The sequence below is a fragment of the Lithobates pipiens genome, unplaced genomic scaffold (genome assembly GCF_037356315.1).
Source record: "Lithobates pipiens isolate NorthernLeopardFrog02 unplaced genomic scaffold, aLitPip1_a1.2 Scaffold_16, whole genome shotgun sequence".
Classification (NCBI taxonomy): Eukaryota; Metazoa; Chordata; class Amphibia; order Anura; family Ranidae; genus Lithobates; species Lithobates pipiens.
This window is the reverse complement of record NW_027507748.1, coordinates 373,625,622-373,643,231: the sequence shown is the minus strand read 5'-3', so window position 1 is coordinate 373,643,231 and position 17,610 is coordinate 373,625,622. Positions and strand designations below refer to the sequence as shown.

The 17,610-nt window shown below is 44.4% G+C and overlaps 1 protein-coding gene across 1 annotated transcript in view; it reads left to right on the top strand.

Moving 5' to 3' along the window:
- The window catches only part of PPM1D (protein phosphatase, Mg2+/Mn2+ dependent 1D), a 59,932-nt gene that overhangs the window by 9,332 nt on the left and 32,990 nt on the right, over positions 1-17,610 (top strand). Inside the window, exon 2 of the mRNA XM_077482138.1 lies at positions 14,556-14,781. Coding sequence (XP_077338264.1) covers positions 14,556-14,781 — 226 coding nt within the window. The remainder of the gene's footprint in view (positions 1-14,555; positions 14,782-17,610) is intronic.

Genomic DNA, 17,610 nt, shown 5'->3' with positions numbered 1-17,610 from the left:
TTTAGTCATACATTTAGGCCAAAATGTATTCAGCCACATGTCTTTAGTAAAAAAATGTCAATAAGCGTATATTTATTGGTTTGCGCAAAAGTTATAGCGTCTACAAACTAGAGTACATTTTCTGGAATTTACACAACTTTTAATTTATGACTGCCTATCTCATTTCTTGAGGTGCTAAAATGGCAGGGCAGTACAACCCCCCCCCCCCCCCCCCCCATGACCCCATTTTGGAAAGTAGGCACCCCGAGGAAATTGCTGAGGGGCATGTTGAGCCCATGGAATTTTTTTATTTTTTATTTTTTTGTCCCAAGTGATTGAATAATGACACAAAAAAAAGTTTACAAAAAGTTGTCACTAAATTATATATTGCTCACACATGCCATAGTTGTATGTGGAATCGCACCCCAAGCTATTTACTGAGTGGCATGTTGAGTCCATGAAATATTTTATATTTTGCCACAAGTTGCGGGAATATTACAAACTTTTTTTATTTATTTATTTTTGCACAAAGTTGTCACTAAATGATATATTGCTCACACATGCTATGGGTATAAGTGAAATTACACCCGAAAATAAATTCTGCTGCTTCTCCCGAGTACAGGGGATACCACATGTGGGGGACTTTTTGGGAGCCTAGCCACGTACGGGACCCCGAAAACCAAGCACTGCCTTCAGGATTTAAATATAAAACGCTACCAAAAAAACCTGTTAGCGATCGAAGGGAGCAGGCCTGACTGCAAACACTGCAGTTATGTGTTAAGTGTTTTGTAAGTGACAGTGATCGATCGATACTGCACTTGGGTGGGCTGGGCGGAGGGGCAAAACGCAGGTGCTAGCAGGTATTTGGGCTGATCCCGCTAACAATGCTGTTTTTTGGAACCCTAAACTGCTGGGGATGCTAGTATAGAGCTGATCAGATATTGATCTGTTCAGATACTATACCACTACGGGAGGTTTATGCTTTGTGCGTGGGTGTTAGCGGTACTGGCACTAACCTAGCGCTGCCTGGGGTGATGCAGACCCTGACCCTAAAACCTAATTGATATCACCCGTCGGGTGATCAGGGGGTTAAACCTTTATTGGGTAATAAATCGTGGGTGCCCTGATGCTATAAAAAGCAAACTAACCAGAGTCACCGTAACACTTATACGGTGATCACTGGTGAAAGGGTTAACTAGGGGCAATCGGGGATAAAATCTTTATTGGGTAGTATATGGGGGTCCCTGACGCTATATAAAAACCTGATGGGGAACCTAAATAACTAACTGGCTAACCAGCGTCACCAGTGACACTTATATGGTGATCTCTGGTGAAAGGGTTAACTCTAGGGACAATCAGGGAGTTAAAATCTTTATTAGGTAGTATATGGGGGTACCTAATGCTATAAAAACCTGGCGGTGAACCTAAAAAATAACTACCTAGAGGCACCAGTGACACTAGTGCAGCGATCAGAAAGACGATCGCTTAGTGACACTGGCAAAAGGGATGAAAGGGTTACCTGGGGGCAACCAGTGGGGTTAAAACTATTATTAGGTAGTATATGGGGGTCCCGGACGCTATATAAAAACCTGACGGGGAACCTAAATAACTAACTGGCTATCCAGCATCACCAGTGACACTTATACGGTGATCGCTGGTGAAAGGGTTAACTCTAGGGGCAATCAGAGGGTTAAACCTTTATGGGGGGGTAGGGGGCTACCCTGGACCTAACACTAACTGCCCTGACACTTTTCACTGCCATCAGTGACACTGTGACTGGGGGGGGTGATTTGTGTGCCTATGTATACCTACGTGTCAGTGTAGTGATTGGTGCACTTACTATGTCCTCTCCTCGCAGTCCGGTCAAAAAGACCGCCCCCAGAGGAGAGTGACATCACTTCCTCCCTGCCTGTATGTACACTACACAGGCAGGGGAAGCTTCTCATTCGCCCGGAGCGATCGAGAGTGGATGGCCAGAAACCAATGGCCATCCCCCTCATCCCGGATCGCTCCTGAAGCGATACGACTGCCGCAGCCAGCGGGGAGGGGGTCCGTTTGGACCCCCCCCCCCCCCACCTGCTGGAAGGCAAGCACGTACGGGTACGTGTTTGTGCCCGTACATGCCATTCTGCTGACGTATAATTACATGCGGCGGTCCTTAAGTGGTTAAGGAACAACAAATTTGCTCAAGGTTCCCTGTGAGCTCTAAGGCTCTATCAATGTGCATCAACCAGACCTTATCAAATTTTTTAGGGCAGTTTCTACTCTCGTATGTAAGCTTGTACAGAGGACAGAATTTATGGAGGCTCAATACATATGCTGCGTGGGGGGGCTGCTTCCATTTAAGGAGAATCTCTCTTCTAGCATAATACAGGGCATAGAACAGAAGTAGTTTTTCATGCCTTGAGGTTTCAATGTTCTCATATTCCCAAGCAGTACCAAGGCCATGTCCATACGGAGGGACCAGTCGCCATAAGTGCCCAAAACGTCTAGTATACTTTCCCAGTATGGATGCAAAACAGGGCAGGACCACACCACAAGAACGTACCAGGTGATGTGCCACACCTGAAACAAGAGAGCACTCGTTCTGGGGTATATTCTAGCTAGTCTTGCAGGAGCGTAGTAGGCCTATGCAGGAACTTGATTTGATCTTTTGCTGAGATCATTTTTGTGGTGTAATCAGACTATATCTTCCCAGCTCTCCTCAGTTAGGTCAGGGGTGTCATCCTTCCATTTGTTAAGTATTTGTCAGGGACGTCATATGTGCAATGGAGAAGTAAAAATAGAGGGAGGACAGGGGTTTTGTCCATCAGTTTAGCAATAAGCAGCCTTTCATCCGCATCCGTCTGGAATGGTCAGAGGGCCCGGGAATTGGGTAAGTGTCGCATGAAGGAGCCATTCTCGAAATATATGCCTGACAGTGATTATCCCTCTAGCCACCCACAACTGGGGATCAGGGATCCCGTATATATGTGACAGCATAGTCATTTCACCCCATACCCCCTTATGGGGCAATCCGGAGTCTGACTTGTAGATCGCCCTCTGCCACACCTGTATAGTTGTGCCCTTTAGAGTCGTCGTTCCGGGGTGGGCCTTGGGTCTCCTATAGGGTAGATTAGTTAATGTCGCCTAGGATCCCAGGACGGCTGCCTCAAGCGTCACCGCAGGATTTTGTCTGATCTGGGCAAACCACCACCGGACCATCACCAGGACCGCTGCCCAAAAATAGAGCTGGAACCATTTTTAAAACCATAAAAATAGATTTATTTCAGATTCCTTTACATTCTGGCTATGATGGACAATGCAGTAAACTTATTGTGGCATAAACCCAATTTAACCACTTAATAACCGCCCTATAGCCGAATGACGGCTTTAGGGCGGTTTCTTAACTGTGGGAGGCCGTCATATGACGTCCTCCCAGAATTCCGCTCTCGCGCGCCCCCTGGGGCGCGCACTCGAGAGCATCCGTGACCGCCGGGTCCACAGGACCCGGCGCATCACGGATCACGGTAAACGGCCGCTCGCCGCGGCCGTTTACCACGTGATCGCTCCGTCAAATGACGGAGTGATCACTTGTAAACAAACCGGCGTCATGTTATGACGTCGGTTCCTCCTCCCCCTCTCTGTACCGATCGGAACAGCGGAGGGGGAGGAGATCGGTTTTAGCAGCGATGTGGGCTGCATCTGCAGTGCCCACATCGCTGCTCACCGAAAATTAACCCCTCAATTCCCTGCCATTACTCTGCAATACCCTGCCATTACTCTGCAATACCCTGCCATTACTCTGCAATACCCTGCCATTACTCTGCAATACCCTGCCATTACTCTGCAATACCCTGCCATTACTCTGCAATACCCTGCCATTACTCTGCAATACCCTGCCATTACTCTGCAATACCCTGCCATTACTCTGCAACGCTCTGCAACGCTCTGCAACACCCACCAATACCCTGCAACCCTCTGCAATGCTCTGCAACACCCTCCAATATCCTGCAATGCTCTGCAATGCTCTGCAACACCCGCCAATACCCTGCACGCTCTGCAATGCTCTGCAACACCCGCCAATACCGTGCAACGCTCTGCAATGCTCTGCAACACCCTCCAATATCCTGCAATGCTCTGCAACGCCATACTCTGAGATACCCAGCCATACTCTGATATACCCAGCCATAGTCGGTGATACCCTGCAATACCCAGCCATAGACACCCCCCCCCCCCCCTCCCGCCGCCCTCCGGTGCTTCTACCGACTCGCCAATACTATGAAATCCAGAATCCTTTTTTTTTTTTTTTTTTCAGGCTTCCCAGCTTAGAGGTGAGATGCGGGGTCTTATTGACCCCACATCTCACTGTAAAGAGGACCTGTCATGCCATATTCCTATTACAAGGGATGTTTACATTCCTTGTAATAGGAATAAAAGTGATCAAAAAATTTATTTTTGGGGAAAAAAATGTCAAACTAAAATAAAGTAAAATGAACAATAAAAATTTTTATTTTTTTTTTAAAGCGCCCCTGTCCCCATGTGCTCGCATGCAGAAGCGAACGCATACGTAAGTCCCGCCCACATATGAAAACGGTGTTCAAACCACACATGTGAGGTATCGCTGCGTACGTTGGAGCCAGAGCAATAATTCTAGCCCTAAACCTCCTCTGTAACTCAAAACATATAACCAGTAAAAAAAAAATTTAATCGTCGCCTATGGGGATTTTTAAGTAGCGACGTTTGGCGCCATTCCACGAGCCTGTGCAATTTTGAAGAGTGACATGTTAGGTATCGATTTACTCGGTGTAACTTCATCTTTCACATTATGCAAAAATTGGGCTAACTTTACTGTGTTTTTTTTTTTTTTTTTTTTTTTTTTTTTTAAGCAAAAAGTTTTTTCCAAAAAAAAAGCATTCGAAAAATTGCTGCGCAAATACCGTGCGAGATAAAAAGTTGCAACGACCACCATTGTATTCTCCAGGGTGTTTGCTAAAAAAACATATATAATGTTTTGGGATTCGATGTAATTTTCTAGCAAATAAATGATGATTTTTACATGTAGGAGAGAAATGTCAGAATTGTCCTGGGTGCTCCAGAACGGCCTGATGGCGCTCCCTGCATGTTGGGCCTCTGTATGTGGCCACACTGTGTAAAAGTTTCACACATGTGGTATCGCCGTACACGGGAGTAATAGCAGAATGTGTTTTGGGGTGTAATTTGTGGTATGCATATGCTGTGTGTGAGAAATAACCTGATAATATGACAATTTTGTGAAAAAAAAAAAAAAAAAAGTAAAAAAATCTTGATTTTGCAAAGAATTGTGGGAAAAAATGACAACTTCAAAAAACTCATCATGCCTCTTACTAAATACCTTGGAATGTCTTCTTTCCAAAAAGGGGTCATTTGGGGGGTATTTGTACTTTTCTGGCATGTTAGGGTCTCAAGAATTGAAATAGGCCGTCAGTACTTCAGGTGTGATCAATTTTCAGATATTGGCACCATAGCTTGTGGACTCTATAACTTTCACAAAGACCAAATAATATCCACCAATTTGTACTTATTTTTACCAAAGATATGTAGTAGTATAAATTTTGGCCAAAATTTATGAAGAAAAAATTACTAATCTGCTAAATTTTATAACAGAAATGAAGAAAAATTCATTTTTTTACAGAATTTTCTGTATTTTTTCTTTTATAGCACAAAAAATAAAAAACCCAGCAGTGATTAAATACCACCAAAAGAAAGCTCCATTTGTGTGAAAAAAGGACAACAATTTCATATAGGTCCAGTGTTGCATGACTGAGTAATTGTCATTCAAAATGTGAGAGCACCGAAAGCTGAAAATTGGTCTGGTGTTTAAGTGCCCAGTGGTCAAGTGGTTAAAAACTGACCTGTGTAGCTGTTACATATAATTGCTGATGACGTGTTTACCAACAAACCATGTGTGTTTCTCACAGCCTTAAGACCCCATTCACACCGAACCGCCTAGGGCGTCAGTGGTAAAGCGCCGATATTCAGCTGCTAGCGGGGTGGTTTTAACCCCCCCCCCCCCCCCCCCCCCCCGCTATCGGCCGGAAAGGGGTCAAATCTGCCTGCAAAACGCTGCTGGCAGGACTTTTTTTTTCTTCTTTTTGACGCCCTGCCAGTGCACCGCTCCAGTGTGAAAGCCAGTGTGAATAGAGCCAAAAACACCCGCAATGTGAAAGGGGCCTTAGGGCTTGTTCACACTTGACTAAATTTCCGACTCTCAACAAACGCTCCTATAGCGTTTGTAGGCCGTTAGTATGGGAGTCAGACAGGTGTCAATGAGCTTTAGAATAGGGTATTTTACAAGCGTTACAAACACTCCCTAAATGCCCTAATGCTAAACCGCTTCATAGCGGTTGAGCATTAGGGCACGTTCTAACTGCTCCACAATGGAAAGGGGCAAAAAAAAAAAATTTTATGCTCTGCAACCACACCAAAACCGCCTGCCAGAGCTGTATCGCGGATCGTTACCATAGACTTGAATGAAAGGTGTTGAAAGGCTGTAAACACCTCCTAATTCAACATGAGGCTTCAATTTTGAAGCAATGCCACACTAACGCTTAATGTGAACTGCACAATGTGCTGTCTATTATATCTTGTGAATAGGTGCTTGAGGGGTGTTTTTAACGCCTATCAAATGCCTGCTCTTAATGTCAGTGTGAACTGAGCCTTTGAGACCATCCAAATTGCATCCGGGTCTTTTCCTGGCCCATTTGACGGTAATGTGACTGCACTTTTAGCTCAATTTCTTTCTTTGAGACCTACCCATGTAACCTAGCTCTGCCCATTCCTCAGATGGTTACCAGTGCCTTTTAGACTGCCCTCTTTGTATCTGGATTCTTGGGAGACTAAAGGACAATTTGTACTGCCGTTTTTGTACGGCCAAAAGTTTTGAGAGTGGCACAAATATATACATTTTCAGTTTGCTGCTTCAGTGTTTTTAGATTTTCTTTTTTGTCAGATGTTACTGAAGTATAATTACAAGCATTTCAGAAGTGTCAAAGGCTTTTATTGATAATTACATTAACCACTTGCCGACTGCCACACGACGATGTACGTCGACAGAATGGCACGGGCAGGCATATGGGTGTACCTGTACGTCCCTGCCTAACCGCGGGTGGGGGGCCCGATCGGGGCCCCCCCCCCCCCGGTGCCTGCGGCGATCGGTATTCGTTCGGGAGCGATCCGGGATGAGGGGGCGGCCATTCATTCATGGCCACCCCCTCGCGATCGCTCCCGACGAATGGAAATCCTTCGTGACATCACTTCCTCTCCTGTAATGTAAACACAGGAGAGGAAGTGATGTAATCTCTCCTCCGTGTCGGTATTTTTCGTTCCGACACCGAGGAGAGAGGATCGGTGAGTTGCACCAACACGACACTTCACAGTAGAACATGCCAGGCACACTCACACCTCCCCTTTACCCCCCGATCACCCCCCCAATTACCCCAGTCACAGTGACACCAATGCATTTTTTTTTTTTTTTTTTTTTTGCATTGGTGTCATTTGTGACTGTAATAACTGTTAGGGCAGTTAGGGTTAGCCCCCTTTAGTTCTAATGTACCCCCCTAACCCCCCCAATAAAGGTTTAACCCCGTGATCACCCCCCGTCGCCAGTGTCACTAAGGCTGGGTTCACATTGCAGCGGTTTATGAGAACGGATGTGATTCGCACTGCAGTGCAAATCACATCCAATCTCTGCGATTCGAGTTCAGCCATTCGCCGCACCCGCCGCAAATTCGCACGGGACCCTTTTTTTGGTCCGCAGCAGAATCGGATCGCATGGGTGTTCACACCATGCGATCCGAGTTTGCAGATCGCACTGCGATATGCAAACTGATCTGGGGGTGTCATTAACATTTCACTGACACTCCCAGCAGTTCGCATAGGGCAGTGTGAACTGCCGCCGGGAGGCATGCGATGCGGGAACCCGCCGCGGATTCGTGGCGTTCCCGCATCACTCCAGTGTGAACCCAGCCTAATAAGCGATCATTTTTCTGATCGCTGTATTAGTGTCACAGGTGACGCTAGTTAGGCAGGTAGGTATTTAGGTTCGCCGCAGCTTTTTATAGCGCCAGGGACCCCCATATACTACCGCATAAAGCCCCCTGATTGCCCCCTAGTTAACCCTTTCACCAGTGATCACCATATAACTGTTACAGGTGACGCTGGTTGGTTAGTTATTTTTTTATAGTTTCAGGGCACCCGCCATTTATTACCTAGTCTCACTAGTGTACCCCCTAAATTTAGGGGTGTCTACTTTCCAAAATGGGGTCATTTGGGGGGGTTTGTGCCATCTTGGCATTTTATGGCCTTCAAAACTGTAACGCCCTTAGAAAACCTGAAGGCGGTTCTTGGCTTTCGGGGCCCCGTACGCGGCTAGGCTCCCAAATAATCCCACACATGTGGTATCCCCGTACTCAGGAGAAGCAGCAGAATTTATTTTGGGGTGTCATTTCACATATGCCCATGGCATGCATGAGCAATATATCATTTAGTGACAACTTTGTGAAAAAAATGTAAAAAAATTTAAGTTTGTAATTTTCCCGCAACTTGTGGCAAAATATAAAATATTCCATGGACTCAACATGCCTCTCAGCAAATAGCTTGGGGTGTCTACTTTCTAAAATGGGGTCATTTGTGGGGGTTTTGTGCCATCTTGGCATTTTATGGCCTTCAAAACTGTAATAGGTAGTGAGGAGTGAAATCAAAAATTTACACCCTCAGAAAGCCTGAAGGCGGTGCTTGGTTTTCGGGGCCCCGTACGCGGCTAGGCTCCCAAAAAGTCCCACATATGTGGTATCCCCGTACTCGGGAGAAGCAGCAGAATTTATTTTGGGGTGTCATTTCACATATGCCCATAGCATGTGTGAGCAATATATCATTTAGTGACAACTTTGTGTCATTATTCAATCGCTTGAGGCAAAAAAATAAAATATTCAATGGGCTCAACATGCCTCTTATCAATTTCCTTAGGGTGTCTACTTTCCAAAATGGGGTCATTTGGGGGGTTTTGTACTGCCCTGCCATTTTAGCACCTCAAGAAATGAGATAGGCAGTCGTAAACTAAAAGCTGCGTAAATTCCAGAAAACCTACCTTAGTTTGTAGATGTGACAACTTTTGCGCAAACCAATAAATATACAGTTCTTGACTTTTTTTTTTTTACCAAAGACATGTGGCTGAATACATTTTGGCCTAAATGTATGACTAAAATTGAGTTTATTGGATTTTTCTAATAACAAAAAGTAGAAAATATCATTTTTTTTCAAAATTTGCGGTCTTTTTACGTTTATCGCAAAAAATAAAAATCAGAGTCAGTCAAATACCTTTAAAAGAAAGCTCTATTTGTGGGAAGAAAAGGACGCAAATTTCGTTTGGGTACAACATTGCATGACCGCGCAATTACCAGTTAAAGCAGCGCAGTGCCAAAGTGTAAAAAGACCTCTGGTCATTTACCAGCAAAATGGTCCGGTCTGAAAGTGGTTAAAGTGATTATAAAGTAATTTGTGCTGTGTGGGTTTTTTTTTTTTTTTTTTTTTTTTTTTTTTTTTTTTTTTATAGAACAAAAAACTGTTATACTTCCCTGCTTTGTTGCGGTGATTTTCACAGAGAAGCCCAGATCTTCCTTCTCTGCTCCTGGTCCCTCCCTCCTGTCGATTGCCCCCAGAGCAAGCTGCTTGCTCTGGAGGCAGCCAAGAGCTGCAGCTCTGTGTCAATTCAGACACAGAGCTGAGGTTCGACACCCCCTTTCCACTGTCGTTGCTGTGTCTCAAACAGTCAGTATTTGCAGTATTGACACTTTTTTCAAGACTTCTGTAACGGGGTGGATTTTCTTTTAAATCACAATTTAAATTTTTAAATCGCTAGTTAAAGGGCTTGAATTAAAGCAACTCTATATTTAAATCTATAATTTTTAAAGAGCAACTGTCATCTCTGTCCAGCGGTGGCTCCCCCTCTGACTCGCTGACAGTCCCATTCACTTTAATATGACAGCTGGTGATGTATCAGCGACACAACAAGGTGAGGGACGCGACGGCACAGTGAGTGGATGCTCTTTAAATGTTAAGACTTAATCTTGCTGGTGGTTAGAATCTTTAATATTTGCAAAGAAAAGGGTTTCCTGTATAGAATATTAAGCTGTCGGGTTAGTAAAACGGCGATATTATTATACAGGATTTATATAGCGGCAACAGTTTGCGCATTGTTTTTATCAGAACCCGTTCAATCATACAGTTTGTAGTGTACATAGATTTGAAAAACAATGGGATAAAGGAATATTCATGGTGACTGTGAAATTGTGTGAATGCATCAATGCATGTTATCTCAGCTTGTAGCGCTTAGATTCATTGAATGAGTTTACCAAAAATGTAAATATTGCAGCGTATACAGCTTCATGCTACATAACTGAGCTATTTCATTTTGAATAAACTACCATATATACTTGAGTAAAAGCCAACCCGAATATAAGCCAAGGCACCTTATTTTACCACCAAAAACTGGGAAAATGTAGGATGGGAAATGCAGCAGCTACTGGTAAACACTAAACAGCCCATCTGCAGCCTCACTGTGCCCACCTGTACCTTTGATTACAAACCGCAGGTGTCTCCCGCTGTCATGAAACTGCATGGTCATGCTACACTGTACCCAAATTTAATTTTTTTTTTCCCCCCACAAATATAGCTTTCTTTTGGTGGTATTTGATCATCTCTGCGGTTTTTGTGTTTTGCTAAACAAAACTTTGTTAATGCGTTTTCTCCTTCACTGATGGGGCTGTACTGATGGGCGACATTGTATTGTTTTGTGCTGATGGATGCCAATCAGTGCCAAACTATAATGCATGCCAATCAGTGATGCCCATTGTGGGCACTGACTGGCATCCCTGGTGGTCTAGGGTGGCATACCTGGTGCTGGGCAACCCTGGTGGTCCAGTGTGGGCATCCTCGGGTGGGGGGGGCTGTGACACCCCCACGGCAGCACAGACCCCCCCCCCCCCCCCCCCCCCCAATCAGAGGAGCAGCCGATCGGCTCTCCTCTACTCGCGTCTGACAGACACGAGTGAGGAAAAGCCGATCACCGGCTCTTCCTATTTACACTGCGATCAGCCATGATTGGACATGGCTGATCACGTGGTAAAGAGTCTCCGGAGACTCTTTACCGAGATCGTAGTTGCGGGGTGTCGGACTGACACCCCATAACGATCGACGCAATGCACACCCCCGGGGTGCGCGCAGCGGCTCAAAATCCTGAGGACGTCCTATAACTTCTGGTCAGAAATTTGAAACCACTTTGCAGCCGTCATTTGCCTATACAGCAGGCGGCAAGTGGTTAACTGTTCAGCGGCCTTCCACTGTAACAAAGCCCCGCCTCCTCGTCCGGGATAGATGGAACACTGATTCAGTTTCCCAACATTGTATCTGTGTTCCATCTATCATGGAGGAGGCTGGGCTTTGTTACAGTGGGCGGCCACTGGACAGTTAAGATTGCATGGCACAGCGGGAGACCCTCACTCGAGTATAAGCAGAGGGGGGGGGCTTTTTCAGCATAAAAAAAAAGTGCTGCAAAAGTCAACTTATACATGAGTATATATGGTAAATTATTAATGGCGGTTGTTGCAATACTTTGTCACAACATATTTGTGCAGCGGTCTTACAAGCGTGGTGTGTTTTTTAAATATACTTTTGAATATAAAAATAAGATCACAGTAAAGTTAGCCCAATTTTTATATTGTGAAAGATAATGTTCCGCAGAGTAAATTGATACTCAACATGTCGTGCTTCAAAATTGCGCCCGCTCGTGGAATGGGGAGAAACTTTGACCCTTAATCTCCATTGGCCACGTCCTAAAAATTTCTACAGGTTACCAGTTTTGATTTGGAGGAGATTTAGTGCTAGAATTATTGCTCTCGCTCTAATGATGGCAGCGATGCCTCACATCAGTGGTTTAAACACCGTTTTCATATGCAGGTGCAACATATGCGTTCGTTTCTGCTTGGCAGGATGGGACGCTTTACTTTTTTTTTTTTTTTTTTATTTATTTTACACTTTTTATTTATTTTCAAATGTTTTTGGGTCACTTTTATTCCTATGACATGTAATAGAAAAAAAAAGCATGGCAGAACCTCTTGCATGTGGGATCTGGGGTCAAAAAAAACTCAGATCTAACATTTTACCTTCATTTTGTTTATATATATATATATATATATATATATATATATATATATATATATATATATATATATATATATATATATATATATATATATATATATTTTTAGGACCAATGGTGTCATCTTTCCCACACTCACCCTCACTTTCCCTCAGTCAGCATCCAGCCTGTGAGGGGAGGGGACCCAATGGTCTCTGGTAAGCGGCAGAGACCACCGGAGCGCGGGGGGGGGGGGGGGGGGGGCGTCTCCCGCCCCCGAAGAAAAAATGATCTCGACTGCTGTTGAAGCGGATTTGGCAGCTATTTGCTGCTTTAACAATGATGTTCCACTTTAAACAGCCGAGGTACACGGCTTGAAGGGGTTATACCGGGGTGATGCAACCCGGTACTGTGTGTGGTTTTTATTATTTATTTATTTTTTTGAGCTGGTGGTTGGCTTTTTAGTGATAACACCCGATGTGGCTAAAAGTCATTTAGGCATTAAAGGGTTAAGTTAATTTTCATGGTAAAAAAGGGACTTTGCAATTTTTTAATTGCAAGCCATCTGATCACTCTTCATCATAATCTGGAGTATATGCAAAATGCCATCATAAAAACGGGGGCAGCAGACTTTGTGAAAATTTGTGTCATTCTCAAGACCTTTGGCCATGGCTGTACATTTTGGTGCAAGTTCTTTTTTGAGGTGTGTCTCCATACCTGGTCTAATATTTACCTCTGTCACTGTTCCAGCTATCTTCACTGTGTGGCCATGCCCAGAGCTGTACATCCTTTCTTCTGAAAATGTCACCAATGTCTTTGCTACATTAAACCATACGAATGGCAGCCCCCAGCCATCCTGCTGAGTGTGGATCATAACAAAAAAATATAAGCTCATTTAATTCCTAAAAAAAAAAAATGGAAGAAATTTTGCTATTGGATTGTTTTTGTTGCCTGTTAGAACAACTTGTCATTGAGGCCCCTCTCACACATGCAGACATTATGTCCGTATTTCATCTATCCCTTTGCAGATGAAATACGGACATACATGCATTCCTGTGGGATAGCGGGTGTCTGTGGATGAACGTCCGCAGACACCCGATATCGTCCGCCTCCTCAATTGTCCGATTCTGCAGACGGAGGAAAATCCTATTTTTCTATCGGTCTGCAGAGCGGATCGGATGAACACGGACAGACAGTCCGTGCTCATCTGATCCCCATAGAGGAGAGCTGACGGGACGGTCCATGCACAGTGTGCAGGGACCGCCCTGTTGTCCGCGCTGAGCCTGCGGATAACGGAGCAATCCCCGCTGACCAAGCGGATCATCACGGGGTGGATCATTACTGATCCGTCCCGTGTGAAAGGGGCCAAAGAGTAGCTGCACCAAAAAAAAAAAAAAATATTAAAAGCCAGCAGATACTAATATTGCAGCTGCTGACTTTTAATAAAATCACACTTACCTGTCCCAGGTTCCAGCGATGTTGGCGGCAGATGACGAGCGATCGCTCGTCTCGCTGCTGCCACCGCCACCATCCTCTGTCAGGGAATCGGGAAGTGAAGCACGACGGCTTCACTGCCCGGTTCCCTACGGCGCATGCGTGAGTCGCGCTGCGCGTCTCTTATGGTCCCCCGCTGTGTCTCTGGGAACTGTGTTTCCCAGAACACAACGGGGGGGGGGGGGCGGAGCGTCTGCGGCGGTCTGGCCAGAAGTGGGTGCATTTACCTGGATAATCCAGGTAACTGCACCCCCCTCCCCCCTGAAAGGTGCCGATTGTGGCACCGGAGGGGGGGAGGGATAAGATTAGCGGAACTTCCCCTTTAGGGTGAAGAACCGCTTTAAATGTACTGACTGCTGCCACGGTTATGTGAAGGTGCTACTGGGTACTCTTGGAACCCCTGCTAAAAAAAAGTATATCTACCACTCGTATATACATTAGTGTGGTGGTTAGTGATCATTGGCAAGAATTACCCCCTTACATATAGCTAAAAAGTTAATTGGTGTCAGTGGGAACCTATCTGAGAGGCATTGCTCATGTAACCCCTAGCAACCCTGGTTGAGAAACCCTGCCCTAAACGCATGTAAGCACAGTTTAACTAAACCGGTTTCAAAACAGGAACTTCTAAACACAGGATAAAGTTATTTGGGAATCTTAAAAGTTGTTTATGCTTCCTAGATGACATTTTGAAAAGCTAAATGCAGGAATTTCAGTGTGAATTGGGCTTAAAGTTTAAAGCTGCATAAAATTAACTATTTATCTGTTGATTGTACCAAATGGGATGCATTGAAACTGAAACAAAGAATCTGTTTGCTCTGAGCTACCAGCTCTGATTTTGCGTGTGTTTATGCATAAATAATTTTGATAATGCAATTTTGTCTGTAGGCCCTGTGCTAAATGAATAATATAGTGTCTTTGCTTTCTTTAGCTGAATGGCCAAAAACAATGACTGGACTCCCTAGCACTTCAGGAACTACAGCAAGTGTTGTTATTGTGCGTGGAAATAAACTATATGTTGCACATGTTGGTGATTCTGGTGTTGTATTTGGGATTCAGAATAGCGCTAAAGAGACTGTGAAGGCCTTGGAAGTGACACAAGACCATAAACCAGAGCTCCCGAAGGAAAGAGAAAGAATAGAAGGGCTTGGTGGCAGGTATTTTTTTTTATTTCCTCCTATATATCTAGTCACTGGCCTGTTGGTGTCTTTCGTGTTCCACTAAGCATTTGCATAGAATTATGTATTCTAGGGCTGCAACTAACAATGATTTTCATAATAGATTGGTTGGCCAATTTTATTGTTTTGATTGGTTAATAACCGTAAAAAGTGTGTATAATTCAATTAATATGTAAAGTTTAAAAAAAAAAAGCAATATATTCTTAAGTATCTATATGCCGTGCTAAATCTAAATAATTAACTATATGGTTAGGGAGCAAAATCTCTAATCCACTCTGAGAATAACACAGAAGAGATGTACTGTATATACTATTAGAGGTTGAATCTGGTAAATAACGTCAGACCCAGATCTATCTATTTTTTTTTTTTTTTTTTTTTTAAGAGAGAAAAAAAAGTTAGACTGTTTTTTGCAGATTTCCAAACAGAACTGTAATATTAAAAAATATATATATATTATCGAATCTTTCATGTGGTCATATCGACGTTTGTTTTTCAACCACAGTGACAAGAAAATTTACAAATACTAGAAAACGGCTTGGTCAAAGGAATTTTCAGACGGTACATGTGGTTTTCGTTCAGAATTTATTCATTTTAAAATAGAATGTTAAAAGCAAGTGAAAAATGTCAAACATTTTTTCGTATGAAAATTGATCCTTGTGGCCAGCATAAGGCTCAGTACACACCTATGCAGTTTGCGTTTGATCTGTTTCTACACTACTTTTTGCTATGCGTTAAGTACAGTATAGTAAGATAAACAGAACTTCTGCCTTTTAGAACCACTTACTTCCTGCCCAGGACTACATGTCCCATGAGGCATTGCTCCTCACATTCTCAGGCATGCACTACTGCTTTAATGAACCTGTTTATACGTTTCTATTCTGTGCAATGGTTCTGCACAGAACAGCCCCAAGCCTCCTCTTCTCGGGTCCCCCACCAGTGATCCTGGCTCCTTTCCCACCAAGTGCTCCCATGGCTGCTTTCTACAGGGTCACTCATAGGGGCTCGCACCTAAGCCACCCTGTCTGTGTCAATAGACACTGATAACTTGGACCAGTCCCACCCCTACTCCTTGTCCTAGGATTTGATTGACTGAAGCTGGAGTCAATGGCTCCAGCTGCTATTAAATCTGCCCAGTGAGCTGAGACCCACTGCTCTTGTGCACAGCGCTGCGTCAGGCTCGGTTAAGTATAAGTGGAGGGATCCCGTGCAACAGAAGGAAGGTTTTTTACTTTAATGCATAGACTGCATTAAGGTGTATAAAAAAACATTAAGGCTTTATAACCACTTTAATCATAAAGGACAATGGGTTATGTGCCGCTATCTTCACTGGCCAAAGATTTGTTGGCAATGCCCCTAGATCCAGCTCCAACTTCCTCCCAGGGCACCTCAGTGCCAGAAGGAAGTTCACTTCTCCCCCCTCCCTCTCTGCGATTATCTGGGACATATCACAGGTTCCAGAATATTACCTGGCCAGTCACAGTGCGCAGCGTGGCTCATACATGCACAGTGCGTGCCCGACTGAAGCCAGAGCCGGGCACCCACAGTGACAATGCCAGTGCCGGAGAGGGATCAGAGCAGGGCTTTGTTCGCCCTTATCACTGGACTGTGGGACAGGTGAGTGTTTAATTTAATAAGTCAGCAGCTACAGTTTCTTTATCATACTTCATGGGACACAGAGCCTAAGTAATAACTTAATGGGTTATGGGCCACCTTCAGGTGTTGACACTGGTATACCCAATACAGGAAGTTCACTCCCCTGTATAACCCCTCTTCCTTCCAGGAGTACCTCAGTGTTTTTTGCCAGCGTCTAAGGTGTTTGTCACGAGTGAAGATGTGCTCTGAGGCGCTCCAGGAGGGATCCATGCTGGATTTAAATAACCTCCACAACTGGATCCATCCACGCCACTGAGGCCACTGGATGGTACCCGGGCCTCGCATAGAAGAACAAGGTTTTGCCTGTAACGCTTCTTTGAGGGCCTGACCCTAGGAACCAGAAATCTTTTTGGTCTTGCTACATAACCTAAAGTTGTCCTGAGGGGTGCTATACAAGTCCAAAGGAGTGGAACCCCTTTTAAGGGGCCCAGTCTTTGAAGGTTTATAAACGCTGCCCGCCGTGTTCTGTGAAGTTTGGATGTTGTCTGTTATCAGCAGTATCCTGCAGTGAGAAAAGCTAAGTAACTTAAAAGTCCACCTATGCCTTTTCTTCCATATGTAACATTGTAATGCCTTAAAGTCTCCTCTAGAGGAAGTAAGTATACACATACCCTTTTCAGCAGCTCTGTGTCCAGCTCAAACAGCATGGTGTGTCCCAGTAGCAGGAGGGGGTTCATTATTTCCTCAATTGGGGGGGGGGGGGAGGAATAAGGGGCTGGGGGTATACATACAGTGCAAGGTACATTACATCCTATCTGTAGTCAGTTTGAGTAGTGTTAGATGACTCAGTTTGACAGCACTAAAGGCTGATTCACACTTGTAAGTGAGCCTCAACTGCTAACTCTTCCCCCCCCCCGAGGGGTGCGGGGTGGCTTTCTTATAAAAACATTGTGTTCACTTTCCTTTTTAGCTTTGTTCTAATGGAAGGAAGCCAGCTTCTCTCATGTAATGAGAATAAACACCGCATGGCGGCTGCAGCCTCCTCTCCTTCGGGTCTGTGTACACAAGCATTTCCTTCCAGTACAGGAAAATACATGGTTTAGCATCAGATTAATCTTAATGCTGCTATTGTGTTTTTTTCTATACTATTGCTCAGCAAATAGTACATTTTTTATTAGAGTGCCTCTGCTTTTGTGCTTAGCACTATGGCTCCCA